The 15,294-nt window shown below is 52.4% G+C and overlaps 1 protein-coding gene across 1 annotated transcript; it reads right to left on the bottom strand.

The window, feature by feature from the left end:
- Nucleotides 1–334: 334 nt before the first annotated feature.
- On the bottom strand, nt 335–15,215 carry LOC119816662 (short transient receptor potential channel 2-like). The gene is made up of 13 exons (XM_038333536.2): nt 14,802–15,215; nt 13,817–14,626; nt 11,665–11,877; nt 10,202–10,366; nt 9,578–9,752; nt 8,677–8,877; nt 8,157–8,319; nt 7,674–7,766; nt 3,755–3,947; nt 2,712–2,839; nt 2,553–2,631; nt 1,718–1,847; nt 335–1,099 (listed from the first exon to the last, which is right to left on the bottom strand). The coding sequence occupies exons 1-13, from the start codon at nt 15,213–15,215 to the stop codon at nt 705–707; spliced, it is 3,159 nt and encodes a 1,052-aa protein (XP_038189464.2). The 3' UTR covers nt 335–704.
- Between the last annotated feature and the right edge of the window lie 79 nt (nt 15,216–15,294).

The raw sequence follows: 15,294 nt of genomic DNA, 5'->3' as shown, positions 1-15,294 counted from the left end.
TGCAGGAGTGTGGATCTGGTTCTGGCCCTAGGGCCACTTCTCCAATCATGGTTGGAGACCCGAGGCCATGGCAAGGTTGAGGGAACCCCCCCTTCCTAGGACGTGGGAGGTCAAGACTGGATGGCTACTCAATTAAACAGAGCTGTAACATACACGTGGGCTTTTATGACTGGTTTATTTCGTGAGACCATTTGTCCTCGGCAGACTTGAAAGTCAGGGACTGAAAACTAACTTCCTGATCCTCCTCGTCCAGGCTTTAACCGCTGCACCTGGAGCTTTTAACACAGGGGCCTCACAGCTACCTTTAAGGCAGAATACATGGACTCCCAGACTTCCCCACTCCCAGCCCCGGCCCACTCTCAGTCCCCCCAACACTCAGGTCTCCTGTTTCCCTTGTCTCTCATCTCCCAGGCCTCCAGCCTCCTAGGCCAGAACTCTTTTCACTAAATACCTAAGGAATTCCAAAGTAGGATTCTAAACCCCAGCTCCCAAAGCAAGCTGTTTCTCTCTGCCCTGCTCACATAGGGTCCATTTTAGGGAAAGGAAAAGAAAGATCTTAGGACATCAAGAGATGGCCACTGTTACCTGACTTGCACAGCAGAAAGTTTACCAAGGCAAAGAAACACCATGGTCTTCTGTTACAAGACCCATGCTTACCCAGCAAGGCTGCTGCATTCGGTGACAGAAGAGACCCTGCTGTTGTATTAGGACTTGCCCTTGGTCTCCAGACCTTCCTCCAGGGGCAGGTCCCCTGCCTCCTCTGCTTCTTGTTCCCTGTGTACCAACACGTGAGCAGGGGAGGTGTGGCTGGACTCTCCTGATGCTGGAGTCTCCGCCTCTCCTATAGCATTAAGGCCAGCTCCTAAAGAGACCTCAGTTTCCACAATCCCTGGCATGGTCAGCTCTGCTGGAGTCTCAGGGGTGGGGGGACCCAGATTCTGGAAGCTGTTGCGCACGCGGGTGATGTAGCGACTGAGGATGCTGGCGCCATCGGGAGGCCGTGGTGCTCTACCTGCTGCCAGAGTCTTCTGCACACTGACCACCTCGCTTTGCAGTCGAGACACAGTCTTGGTGAGCTCTGTCAGTCTGGTGCCCAAGTCTGAGATGGGTCGGGGCAGGGAGGTCTTTCAGAAGGTAAGCCTATCAGCACCTCTTCTGTCTACCCCTACCCCACCCTACTGAACCTGGGACACCATGTCTGGATCCCAAGGAAGGACTGTAAGACTTAAAGGGTCAGGAGGGTAGAAAAGCTGTGGGCAACGATGGAAGGGCAGCGACAAAGGAGGAAAGCCTTAGCTGGGCGGGCATCGGCCTGTAAGCCCATCTAGTTGGGAGATGGGGGGAAGACGGAGAGTTCAGAGCCAGCCTAGGCTTCAAAGTGAGCCAAGACCAGTCTGGGAACCAGGAAGGGGAGGGAGGAGGAAAGGAGAAGAAGGGAAGGAAGACAGGGAGGGAGGAGGGGAGGGAGGAAAGGAGGCAGGGAGGAGGAGGGGGAAGGGGAAGATGGAATGTCTGAGCACAGTGGGTTGAATGAGGGAATGAGTCTATAACGACATGTAAACAAAGGCAGAGTAACTGAGACAAGGAGCTAGCTGGGCAGATAGGACAGGAGCGAACCCTAAGGTAACTGAGTGAGGGGGTGTGTCTGGGTGTGAGGCACTCTTCCCAGGGAAAGGCAGAAACAGCCACGGGAAAGGGTTACAGGTGGGCAAATGACCTTTTCTGCGGGTCTCCTCGAACTCCCGCCTGGCAGTCTCAATGTAGCGCTGCACCAGGGCCTTGATGACGCGAAGGCGGTAGGACCCGCGCTCCCCTTCTCCAGGCCCTTCTCGTGCCCCAGGGTTGGTCTGCAATGGAAGACGAGTGAAGGGGCTGGAGAGATGGCTCAGAGGTTAAGAGCACTGCCTGCTCTTCCAAAGGTCCTGAGTTCAATTCCCAGCAACCACATGGTGACTCACAACCATCTGTAATGGGATCTGGTGCCCTCTTCTGGTCAGCGGGCATACACGCAGACAGAATATTGTATACATAATAAATTTAAAAAAAAAAAAGACGAGTGAATTCCCCACCTTGACAAAGTCTATGCAATCTTTCTGTCCCTGGTCTGTCTCCTACAGAGCGGTCCTAGAGGACAGACGGAAGCCATGCAGGGACAGGGTGTCAGGAGTGTGTGGTGAAGGCTGAGAGCTGGGAGCAGAGTGGGAAGGAAAGACCCCCTGCAGAACTGGCAGTAATAGTCCAAAACAGATAAATTCTCATGCTCAGACAGGCAGGCTCTGTGAACCTCTCATTCCTCAGGAGGCTTTTCCCATATGCAGTTTAAATCACGGAAGCATGTCTTAAAATCTGGTTGTCTGGGACTTGGGATTGGGGTGGCATGGACTCGTGTTTAGACTGCAGGCTGTGGGACTGGAAATGCTGGACTCAGTCAGAACCAGGAAGATGAACATGGAGGCCATGGGAGAGAATGGGAATTGGGAGCAGGCTCTCTGGGGACATAGGATGGCTTAGGTAACACAGGCAAGAAAACAACAGGCTGAGAAGGAACTCACAAAGGTAGGGATGGCGGGGTAGTCCGACTTCTTGGCTTTGCAGCAGGAGGAACAACAGCAAATGAACCAGAAAATTCTCCTGAGAAATTACCATGGTGAAAAGAAGTGAGATGGGGCAAAGCCTGGGAAAGCAGGGCAGGAGCTCGGTGGGGTCATCACCTGACGAGGTAGAAGGCAGCCTTCGGGGAGGGCAGGATGTTGAAGGGCACGGGCAGCGTCAAGCCCTCTCGGAAGTAGGACAGGTAGAGTTTGGAGCGAGCAAACTTCCACTCCACGTCAGCGTCATCCTAGGGACCACGAGGCGGGAGGCTATGCAGGGTCCATGCTGGCACTGGCCCCTCGCTCGCTCTCTCGCTCGCTCGCTCACTCACTCACTCTGCCTCTCTTTCATCTTCCCATCTTAGTCTCCACTGTGCCAACCACTTTCTTCTCATTCTTATTTTTACCCTTTCGATCACCCCATTTCCTGGAACTTCTTCCCCTTTCCCGTTCTCTTCCTCTAATTTCCAGTTGCTGCTCAGCCTGCAAGCCCAGTCTGTCTACTTCTTGTGTTCCTACTTTCTTTTCTACAAAACCTCCAAACCACCACCTCCACCACCTCCACCACCACCACCACCACCTCCCCCTCCACCACCCCCTCCCCCTCCACCTCCACCTCCACCACCTCCACCACCTCCACCTCCACAACCACCACCACCACCACCACCTCCACCACCACCTCCACCACCTCCACCACTCCACACCACCACCTCCACACACCACCCACCATCCTACCACCCACGCACCCCCCTCACACCACCTCCACACCCCACCACCCGATCCACCACCCCACCAACTCCACCACCACTCCACCACCCCCCACCACCACCCCACCACCTCCACCACCACCACCTCCACCACCTCCACCACCTCTCACCTCCACCCCACCCCATCCACCCTCCACCACACCTCCACCTCCACCTCCACCTCCACCACCTACACCACCACCTCCACCACCTCCACCACCTCCACCTCCACCACCACCACCAACAACAACAACAACAGCAAGAAAAAGAAGAAAGAACACTGGGCTTGGTGCCTGGAGACAGCAGCAGCAGCACCGAGACCCTTGTCACACAGAGGGGAATTTGTCTAAAGCCAGGAACCAACAGTGCTCCCTATCCTGTGTCTCCTCCTGGCCTGGCCTGGCTCAGATTCCCTACCTCAATCTTCTGGAAGGAGTTGGTGATCATGGCAATGAGCATGTTGAGCAACACAATGACCATGACGATGGTAAAGATGCCGTACAGGGCCCGGCCCACGAACTCAGGCACCAGGAACTGAGGCATGTCCACCACTTTGTGTTCCTCCATGCCGAACATGGTCCAGAATAGAAACTGGAACGTCTCGTTGAAACTGGCAGGGTGGGGCCAAGCAAAGGAGAGAAACACGTGGTAGGGTTGGGAGAGAAGCCAGGCACACTCCCGCCCCTGAAGACTTAGCCAAAGGTGTTCTGTGTCCACGAAGCCTTTTGGGCCATCCTTGTGGATACAGACATTTATCATTTCCTTCCTTCCTTCCTTCCTTCCTTCCTTCCTTCCTTCCTTCCTCCCTCCCTCCCTCCCTTCCTTCCTTCCTTCTCCTTCCTTCCTTCCTTCTTTCCTTCCTTCCTTTCTTTCTTTCTTTTTCTTTTGTTTTGTTTTGATATAGGATTTCTCTGTGTAACAGCCCTGGCTGTTCTTGAACTAGCTCTGTAGACCAGGCTGGCCTTGAACTTACAGAGGTTTGCCTGTCTCTGCCTCCCAAGTGCTGGAATTAAAGGTGTGCCCCACCACTGCCTGACTTGATATTTGCCATTTCTTAGCAGTAATCTTTATGTAAAAATTTGTTTTATTTTGGGTATGTATATTTTATATATGTATATATGCATATGTATATATGTGTATGTACACACAGATATGTGTATATGTGCGTGTGTGAGATATGTACTGTGTGTGTGCAAGAGCCCACAGAGGTCAGAAGCAACGAAATCCTGGAGCTGGAGTTAGTCCTCTGCAAGAGCAGGAAGGTCCTCAGCGCTGCATCCCCTCTCCAGCCCCTGGCCAGCCAGTATTACTGAACAAAGAGTAGTGATGGGTACTACACAGTGGTATATAGATGCAGAACCCTGTCTTCAAGTGCTGGGATTAAAGGCCTGCGCCACCACCAACCAGAGCAGCCAGTGTTCTTAACCACTGAGTTATCTGTCCAGCCCCACAGCCAATGAACTTTTTTATATATACGTTTATTTATTATGTACACAGTGTACAGAAGTAGGCATGTCTGCCTGCATGCCAGAAAAGGGTACCAGATTTCATTATAGTTATGAACCACCATGTGGTTGCTGGGAATTGAACTCAGAACCTCTTGAAGTGCTCTTAACCTCTGAGCCACCTCTCTAGTCCCCAGTCAAAATAATTTTAAAAATTGTTTAACCAGATGGTGGTGGCACATATCTTAATCCCAGCACTCGGGAGGGAGAGGCAGATGGATCTCTGTGAGTTCGAAGCCAGCCTGGTCTACAAAGCAAGTTCCAGAACAACTAGGGTCGTTACACAGAGAAACCCTGTCTTGAAAAACCTAAATAAATAAATAAATAAACAAACAAATAAACAAAACTGTTTACATTTACTTATTTTTTTTTACTTATTCCTGTGTGTGCATGTTTGTGCATGTATGTGTGTGCATTCTGAAAATGCCGCAGCACAGGTGTGGAACTCAGACCACCTTCTGGAGTCAGCTCTTTCCTTTCACCGTGTGGTTCCTGGGTATCCAGCTAAGGTCATCAGGTTTGGCAGCAAGCTCCTTTACCTACTGAACCAACTCATCAGCTCTCTTTCTTTCTTTTTGGAACAAAGTCTTATGCGGCCTAAACTAGCCTCAAACTTGTTAAGCAGCAGAGGATGACCTTGAACTTCTGATCCTCCTCTTCTTTCCAGCACTGAGATTACAGACATGCATCACCATGTACAGCTAGGAGCAAGTACCACTTTAGAAGGATGCGAGATAATAAATGTCAGTTCATAGATGTGGAAAGTCGCTGTCCCAAAATGATCACTGTAGACAATCAATCTGTGGTTGGTTAGGGTGGTACATGCTAGAATTCCAGCACTTGGGGTGAAGGCAAGGGATCAGGAATTCAAGATCATCCTTAGTTACACATCAGGTCCAAGGCTAGCCTGGGCTACTTGGGAATCTATCTCAAACCCCTCTGACCCTCAACACCGTCCATGGGTGTTAAGCCCACTGGGGACAGACCACAAGCAGTCTATGTCAGAACACCTCGCTGCTAGGGAAGGGCTTCTCTGTCACCTTCCCAGTGGAGAGCCGTTCTTGGCCAAGGGCCGACGCCACACCAGGCTCCCTGATGGGATGCAATGAAAAGCGTTTCTTAGCCAGGTCCTGTTACCTTTCAATTAATTGATTGAATGTGTTTGCATGTGAGACTGGGTGAGTTTATGTGCACCGTGTGTGCTGGGCCTGTAAAGGCTAGAAGTAGGCGTTCTAGTCCAGGATCCCCTGGAACTAACTTTACAAGTAGCTGTGAGCCAATACAGGAACTGAACCCAAGTCCCCAGCAAGATCAGTAAGCAGTCTTTCTGTTTTGTTTTTTAAATGGGTCTCCTGTATCCAAGGCTGGCTCAAAGTCATTTTATAGCCAAAGATGACGTTGAACTTCTGATCCTCTTGCTTTGGTTTCCCAGTTGCTGGGATCAGAAGTGTGCTACCATGCCCAGTTATATAGTGCTAGATCAAACCCAAGGCTGCACACACGCTAGGCAAGCGTGCTACCAACTGAGCCGCAGCCTCAGCTCCTGCATGCGGGATTTCTAATACGGTCGTAGGAAGTTTGGAACAAGGGCTGCATAGTAATTTTATAAAATTGATACTAAAGCTTTTGATGTGATAGTGGTTTGTGATCATGTTCTTAGGAGACATCCTTGATGTTAGTTCTTAGGAGACATCCTTGATGTTAGTTCTTGGGACTAACATGTCAGAACTTACTTGCAAGAGATAGTGGGGCTACACACCTTTAATCCAGCACTGGTGAGGCAGAGGTTATGTGGATCTCTGTAAATTCAAGGCCAACCTGGTCTACTCAGCAAGCTCTAGGACTATCATAACTACATAGTGAGACCCTGCTTCAAAAACCAAACAAGCAAAAAGTGTTGCAAGAGAAAAAATAAACAGATTGAGCAAGTGGCAGCAAAACAACAATGAGCAGTGACACTGAGTGAAGGGCATGGGGGCCAGTGAAGGGCGTGGGGGCCAGTGAAGGGCGTGGGAGCCCAGTGAAGGGCGTGGGGGCCAGTGAAGGGCGTGGGAGCCCAGTGAAGGGTGTGGGGGCCAGTGAAGGGCGTGGGAGCCCAGTGAAGGGCGTGGGTGCCCAGTGAAGGACGTGGGAGCCCAGTGAAGGGCGTGGGTGCCCAGTGAAGGGCGTGGGAGCCCAGTGAAGGGCGTGGGTGCCCAGTGAAGGGTGTGGGAGCCAGTGAAGGGCGTGGGAGCCAGTGAAGGGCGTGGGTACCCAGTGAAGGGCGTGGGTGCCCAGTGAAGGGCGTGGGAGCCAGTGAAGGGCGTGGGAGCCAGTGAAGGGCGTGGGTAAAGGGCGTGGGTGCCCAGTGAAGGGCGTGGGTGCCCAGTGAAGGGCGTGGGTGCCCAGTGAAGGGCGTGGGTGCCAGTGAAGGGTGTGGGTGCTCAGTTAAGAAGGGCGTGGATGCCCAGTGAAGGGCGTGGGTGCCCAGTGAAGGACGTGAGAGCCAGTGAAGGGTGTGGGAGCCAGTGAAGGGCATGGGAGCCAGTGAAGGACGAGGGTGCCCAGGGAAGGACGTGGGTGAAGGGTGTGGGTGCCCAGTGAATGACGTGAGTGGCCAGTGAAGGGCGAGGGTGCCCAGTTAAGAACGGCACACATGACCAGAGAATCTCTTCATTACTATCTCCATATGATTGACATTTGTCAAAGAGAAGGGCTGGAAACAAGCAGCTGTGCAATCAAATAAATTAGCGACTGTCTGAGTAAGTCACTGTAGGCAAGAAGAGAGCTAGCCGAGTGAGCCACCAGGGAAGGCCACCCCAGCCCCAGCCCCAGCTCCAGCCCTGGCATACTTGCCCAGCTGCTCCGTCTCCTGGTACGGCACATAAATGTTGTTGAGGCCACAGAGAAAGGCAGTCAGGATGATCATGAGGATGAACATGAACCTGAGAGGGAGTAGGGTGTGAAAGGGTCAGAGCAGGTCTCCACTCTAGAAGTTGGGGTCTGGGAAAAGGAGTCAGGAAAAGAGAGGTTGGCCTTCCTAGCTCTTTGTTTTTATTTGATTTTTTGTCTTCTGACTTTAATTTCCAAGAAGAGGAAAGCAGTAAGACATAGAGTTGTTCTAGAAGTGGGGTCAGAAGCAGCCACCAAGGGCTCTTTCTGCTATTGGTGGCTTGTAATGGTGACAAGGGCAGGAGCTGTAAACCTCCCTGCTGAGAAAAACACATTTACATTCTGCTTCTAGATTCCGGGGTTCAGAGACCGCTGGAGATCTGTCTTGTGAGAGGAATATGGGTTTGGAAGACGGAATCTGTGGGGGTGGGGGAAGTATACACCTGATCATGTCGTCGATCATCCTGCCAATGGAGATCTGCAGAGTGCCCAGTGACTCGTGGGCTGGCAGGATATATGCCAGCCGGGTGAAGCTCAGCATGCTGGTGACGGCGAAGAGCACCTCGGCCAGGAACTGGGGGTCCTCTGTACGCCACTCACTCCGCTCTGTGCAGGGCAGAGTGGGCGGTGGCTGAGCACCAGCACTATGGGCCGTGTGACCAGCTACCTCTGCACCTGCCATGTCTTCCTCACCAGGATGTACTGTGTCTCATCGAATTAGGAACCAAAATAAACTCTAAACTCTTCCTGTTTTAAGTTGCTTTGTATTTTTGTTGTTGTTTTGTTGTTTGGTTTTCAAGACAGGGTTTCTCTATGTAGCCTTGGCTGTCCTGGAACTAACTCACTCTGTAGACCAGGCTAGCCTCGTACTTTCCTGAGAGCTGGAATTAAAGGCATGTGTCACCAGTGCCTGGCTATTTGCTGGGTATTTGAGCACAGCAAACAGGAAGGTCACGCTCTCACCAGCAGCGGTGAAGTAGTGGCAGGTGGCGCTGTCGGAGGCTTCCTGGCAGTGCATGTAGGCCAGCCCAGCCAGCAGGAGGCGCAGTGCAAAGGATGCCAAGTACAGTGACAGGATGACCACATCCAGGAAATTCCACCAGTCCAGGAGGTAACTGCGCAAGCCCTCGATCCACACCTCCTTACACTCAAACCACAGGAAGCCTGGAAGGGGAGAGGGGTCGGGAGAGAAGGGCGGAGCCTCCTCCTCCTTCAAGGACAGAGACAGGTTGCAGTGGCAGGGCATTGATGGGGGGGACATTTAATCCATCCGTGTGCAAAGGGACCTTCTGGAAAGAGAAGGATCCCCTCATTGGTGCAGACTGCTCTCACAATGGATGCGACCCACACAGGAAGCTAGACAGGTGTCACACCGAGAGCAAGCCCCACTGGGACCCCACTAAACCATATTAGGCAAATATTTAAGGACTCCATTTTATTATTTTTTAAATTTAAACATTTGTTTGTTATTTGTGTGTATATATGTATGTGTGCACGCATGCCACGACACACATGTGGAGGTCAGAGGACAACTTGTGGGAGCTGGCTCTCTTCCCACCAGGTTTGCCTCTGTTCCTGACTCAGGCTGCCAGGCTCGGCACCAAGCGCCATTGTTCACTGAACACCTTAGTCCCTCACGCCTTTGAGACGGGTCTCACTACGTAGCTCTGGCTGGCTCGGAACTTGATACTTCTTGCCCCAGCTTCCTGAGTGTTAGGGTTACAGCTGTTGGCCACAGCAACCCAGCTCTAGAATATGACCTTGAATTTAAGGGGCTCTAAATTATCAGCCTGCTCGGTGTGGCCAAGTCTCAGTGCCAGAGCTGGCCATGGAGATGGACCTTGGTGGGCTCTCGCATACGTACCCGTGACCCAAATCATGTGTAGTGAAGTCTCCCAGACACTCTGGCTGCGGCCTTTGAAGGTGCTCAGCTGAGTCTCCATGACCAGGGACTCTCCCAGCAAGAATATGAGAAACCACAGATAGGAGGCAGAGTGCAGCAGGAACTTCAACACTGGGACCTTCAGCAGGCGGCCCAGCTTTGGGGGAGACAGGAAAGCATGTCAGAGGCCCATTGTCACTTGTCCTTGGAGCCCTCCAGATGGTTTGGCCCCCATGTGAGTCTGCGACCTTCAGATTCACCCACTTATCTAGGCAATACTACGAAGAATGTGGGGGGCACCAGGCCCTATATTTTCTGTCTGTTTTCTCCTTCACAACCATGTGAGATGTTATTACTGCTTCCCCCAACTTTTTTTGGGGGGGTGGGGAGAATCCAACTGAAAGGTAAGAACATCACCACCCACTTCTAAGCCTGCTCCTCTTACCTCATGAAAGCACCGGGCCGCCCAGCCAGGGACCTGCGTGGCCCCTCTCCACCCTTTCTCTTGCTGCAGTCTGGCAGTTTTGTAACGCCTGTCCCTGCCCCCAGCCCCCCTGTATACTTCCAGAACACAAAGCAAGGTATCACTCATCTTATTCTTTGTACCCGGGACTTGGGCGCCAGCCAGTAGCCAATGCAGAGGAAGGGCATGGTGAGAAAGATGAGAAAGGCAACGAAGAGCTTCCAGATGGTGGTGCTTCCACGCCAGCCAGCCAGGTTCCCACACCAGATGGAAGACAGAACTTGCTGGCAGATGGGATGCGCTACAAACTAAGCAGAGATGGGCCATGAGAGGAGACGGCCACAGGCAGGAAGGCCATAGGAGCTGGTTGGGTACAGAGCCTTTACTTCCTGCAACAGAGGTTGAACCACCATTTTGTCTACATACCAGCCAGCCCAGAAGAGGGCTCCATCTGCCACATAGTGGGCGAGTGCCTTCCGATGCTGAGACGCCTCACGCCCGGCCCCCCCCCCCCCGCCCTTTTTGAGACGGGGTTTCTCTGTGTAGCTTTGGAGCCCATGCTGGAACTCGATCTGTAGACCAGGCTGGCCTTGAACTTACAGAGATCCACCTGCCTCTGCATTATGGGTGCTGGGATTAAAGGCATGCACCACTACCAACGGGCTCACACGCCACATTCTTGAATCAAAGTCAGGCAGGAGTGGGTAGAACTTGGGGTCTAAGTCTCAGAATTCCCAGTATTCCTGGCCTCAGTAGGTATGTGTAACAGAAGTCAAGGTGAATGAACCTGAGTAGGGAAGGGGCATGGAACATGGGTCCTCTTTCACGAGGACCAGGTCAATGAAGACAGCACAAGGGAAAGCTTTGGTAATGTGCCTAGTAGGTAGGATATCTTCAAGAATGAGAGCATCATCTAAATCTATCTTCCCAGCTTGCATGGGTTGGATTTGGTTCATTATTAGAATTACACAAAACATGTATGGGTCAAAGAAACACCTGGGTCCTGCAAAGTCCCTGGAGCCCAGAGCCAAACTGTGACTCAGACTCGAGGAGTTATCTCTCATAATCAATGGCTGCCAGCATTTCAGGAACTGTCTGTCCTCGGGCTAAAAATACACATAACCTTTAACCCAACTGTTTCTATTATAGGAATTTATTCTATCTGTATAGATGTGAGATGCATGAGGAGTCAGGGGCTGGGGGAGGCTGGACAGGGATCTTGTCTTTAGCTTAGCTGTTTGGTAGGACAAAAAAACCCACCAGCCATTTAAGGCCTTGTTATGCAGGTGAGGCACTGTAGTCTGGGCTAAAGCTACTCATTAGGCCAGAGGCAAAGCTAAGACTACGTGAGACCTGAACGTGAGATCCTACTGGTGACTAGTTTTCCAAAGGAGGAGTGTGTGGTTAATGCTCAGACTGGAGGTAACCAGGAAGGGATGGGAAACTTCCCCTCTTGCTGGTAAGGAATCATATGGAAGGGCACTCAGAATCAAGGTCTCAGGTCCCAAGGAGAGAAAGTCATAGTATGAGGCTGAAGAGGAACATGCCTCAGAGGAGACAGGACGAGGGATCAGGGGAGGGAGGGCAGGCAGTAGGCCCAGCTGACCTGTTTCTGGTTATAGTTGACAGCCAACCGCAATCTTGCCAGGTTGGGGATGCCTTCCTCAAAGGCCTGGCCCAGGCCCTCAGCCTCAGGCTCAGTCTCGCTGTCCTCACCCAGGTCATTGAGCACCGCAGTGACCTCGCTCTGATTCCGGCACATGCCCAGCAGTTCAAAGCCATAGTCCTGGCAGAGCGACTCCAGGCCAATGTACTGAGGCTGTAAGAAGAGTGTGTCTGTGTGTGCCAACACATCTGACGGCACTGGCTCATCTATTTCTTTCTTCTCTGCTACCTCATCAAGCCTTCTGTGTCTCTTTGCTTATCTGATGCTCTCCCCACCTCATCAACCCAAACAGCCACCTCTGCTGTCCTTGGACTTCTCTAGTTCCTGCTTCCTGTCCCGCTTTAACTCTTGACTGCCCATGCTTTCTTTTTTTTTTTAATTATTTTTTTTTTAAGTATTTATTTATTTATTATGTATACAGTATTCTGTCTGTGTGTATGTCTGCAGGCCAGAAGAGGGCACCAGACTTCATTACAGATGGTTGCGAGCCACCATGTGGTTGCCGGGAATTGAACTCAGGACCTTTGGAAGAACAGGCAGTGCTCTTAACCACTGAGCCATCTCTCCAGCCCCTGCCCATGCTTTCTTTACATACAGCTATCGCTGGGATGTGTGTGCAGGTGCACAGAGCACAGCACACGTGTGGAGCTCAGGACAACTTTGCAGAATTGGTTCTCTCCACTTTTCTATGGGTCCTGGGGGTTGAACTCAGGTCATAGGGCTTGCACAGAGGCAATAGTTCTCGCCTGCTGAACCATCTCACTGCTCCACCATTACTCTTCCTTGTGCTCATCTTGTTCATCTTTCTGAGCATCATCCTTATATGGAACCGGCGCGGGCAGTTTAAGAAGATGCGAAGAGTAAGCAGCTCTTGGCTGCACATTCCCCACCCTATCCTGTTTTATTTGGGGCCTTTTGCTAAGACAGGGTCTAAGCCAGGCTTCAAAGGTCTAGGGTACCTTTAGCACTGTCCCTCAGACAGGACACTTTTCTGTTCTGTTTTACAGACCTTAGTCTCTCTGACTGTAAAGTACGGATGAGAATTCCTGCTCTGCCCACTCCCCAGGCTGCTAAGAGAGGGAAAGTCCTCTGAAAACACCTCTCCTTCCTGTTCATTCTTCTGCCTTTCTGGCCTCATCTTGTCCTAGGCCTTCCTAATATCCTCATAGGCTTCCCCACCTAATGGCAGTCTTGAGGATGGGGACCTAGTCTGGCTTGGCATACAGGGAATGCCAATGGCTCAGTCCCAGGCCGGGGACCAGACACTCTGCTTCATGTATCTTGGTCCATCCCAGGTCCTCACACTCTTTTGGGGAGGGTGGGGTCACTGAGGTAGGATCGCATGCATTCCAGGCTGGCCTCAAACTTGCCGAAGATGATCTTGAACTCTGATCATTCTGTGTCTACCTCCCAGGTGTAGGGATTCACTCTGGGTGTCACCCAAAGCAGGCGGATACTCTACCAACTGAGTGAGCCACGCCTCCACATCATAGCCCTTTGCCAGGTCTGCGACCTACTCCAGCTAGTTCCCTGCTCATCTTCTCCAACCAGCCCCTTCCGGTCAAACTTAAACGCCTCTTCCCTTAAGAACCCTCCTGGGACACGAATGCCGAAGGTCACTCCTTTTCCCTGCTTTCTGTGCTTTGGAAGTCCTGTGGAGACCATCCACAGAAGCACTGAATGAAGTCCTGGGAGCATCTTGTCCCCTTTTCCCATTCATGACCACAAGCTCAAGAATCCCAACACAGCACTCCACATGAAAATACAGTGGGTACCCAAGGGGACACGCTCTACTGAAGGTCATGTTGAAGGCTGTCCAGGTGTTTCTATTTTTCTCTTAGCTTAGATGGATCTAGAGTGCCCTGGGGTAGGAGCCGTACTCCCTGCATAAGCCAAGTGATTGTTGTCACTAGAACGAAAGCCTACCTCAAAATGAACTGTAGCTCTTACAATAAGAGCCTTCATCCTCTTTTGCCCGTTCTCACTTCTCAAACACTCTAGAACACCCACCATAAAGCCCAGTTCTGTCCTGGAGCAAGAACAGACCCTGGGCAAGGAGGGCAAAACTGAGTGAAGAATGGGGGCAACAAACCTTAAACTCAGGCTCCTTTCGTGCAAGGCGCTTGAGCTCCCGGCTGAGCTGAAAGGCAGCCAGCATGGCATCCTCACTGGCCAGTGAGAGGTGAGCCCGGCTTGCAATGCCACGGTAGGTGTTGATTCGGGATAATGAGAACTTTAACAGGTCATATCGGCGGGCGTTGCTGCACTCAAGACAGGCGCAGGAAACCGGGTGGGGCCGAGCGATAGTGTGGCCCTGGTCCATGAGCAGCTGGGCAATCTCATACAGGTCCTTCTGGCAGGCCAGTGTGAGTGGGGTCACACCAGGCGCAAAGCGGGAGCCGTCGATCGACGAGTCAAAGAAAGCTAGTGAGAAAGACTTGGTGTCTACTTTTCGGCCCTTCTCCCGGTCCAGCCGAGCTAGTAGGCGACGCACCACCGCTGGCTGGTTTGTGTCCACTGCCACTAGCAGGGCTTCGTGGACCTGCCGGAAGTCAAACTTGATGTTGGCGAGCAGCACATCGGTGATGGCCTCGTGGCCCAGGCGGATGGCCAGGTTGAGGGCTTCCCTCCAGGAGCGGTCCTCGGACTCCTCCACATTCCGCAGAGGCCCGCCTGGCCCAGCACCGGAGGTGTCGGCGCCGGCCTCCAGCAGCTGCTGCACGAGACCCAGCTGCCCCTCCTGGATGGCACCCAGGAGCGTGGGTGGGAACTTGAGCTTTTTGTTCACAATCTCAGTCCAGCTGGGCTGTGGCTGGATGGCAGAGGGGAGAGGACAGTGCTCTGAGTTCCCAAGCTCCTTAGTTTGGAGGCTTTCCTCACCTACCTTCTGGCCTCTACCCCTCTGGAGTCAGCTGTTCCGTCTCCCTTGTTACCAACACAGTTTGTTATGTAGAAAAGGAAAGGGCTGGACTTACTAGCTCACTTCCACGCTTCATAAAAACCCTACATACTATACTAGGGCCCTGGAGAGGTGACTTAAAGCAGGTGGTCAGGGCCACCCTTGAAGCCTAACTCACACCCAAGCACACAGAACCCGGCAAGAATCTAGTTCCCAGACTGTAGACTTCATCTCTGAAGCCCACGCGGAGGGTCTCTAAGCCGGGCTCCACACAGGCCGCTAATGTGCTCCCCTCCATCAACCACTCTCTTCGCCTCTGCCCGGAAGGCACTTCTTCTCCAGGCACCGTCTGGTCCTCAGTGCTCTTTTCTTTGGGCCCAGGATCAGGGCGATGGGGGTCTCCCATCCACATGGTGGTATCTACTACTTGTCCAGCAGCTAGGCTGTCCCTGAATCCCCATGGGCAGTGAGTCGTGGGATCAGGATGGGGAGGGGAGGGCAGCAAGGGTCTCTTACCGAAAGGGGATCCATGGCTGCAGCTACCCCGAAGGCTTGAACTCCCCGTCTGTCTCTCCCTTGGCTCTCCCAGCATCCTCTCTCAGCCCCACTCAGAGCCCCACCCTGAGCCCTCCCTTTCTCTGGACCAGCTGCTGTCTCTCTGCCCTGCACCC

This window comes from Arvicola amphibius, chromosome 1, assembly GCF_903992535.2.
Source record: "Arvicola amphibius chromosome 1, mArvAmp1.2, whole genome shotgun sequence".
In the NCBI taxonomy this organism is placed as follows: domain Eukaryota; kingdom Metazoa; phylum Chordata; class Mammalia; order Rodentia; family Cricetidae; genus Arvicola; species Arvicola amphibius.
This window is presented reverse-complemented; position numbering and strand designations above follow the sequence as displayed.

Bases quoted from the DNA above. Each gene is read 5' to 3' on its own strand.
- LOC119816662 (XM_038333536.2), bottom strand. From the start codon at position 15,215: ATGCTGGGAGAGCCAAGGGAGAGACAGACGGGGAGTTCAAGCCTTCGG. The intron at 14,627-14,801 runs GTGAGTTAGGCT...AGCTGACTCCAG, and splicing joins CGGGTTCTGTGTGCTTGGGT to AGGGGTAGAGGCCAGAAGGT. The intron at 8,320-8,676 runs GTGAGAGCGTGA...TGCCCTGCACAG, and splicing joins CCACTACTTCACCGCTGCTG to AGCGGAGTGAGTGGCGTACA.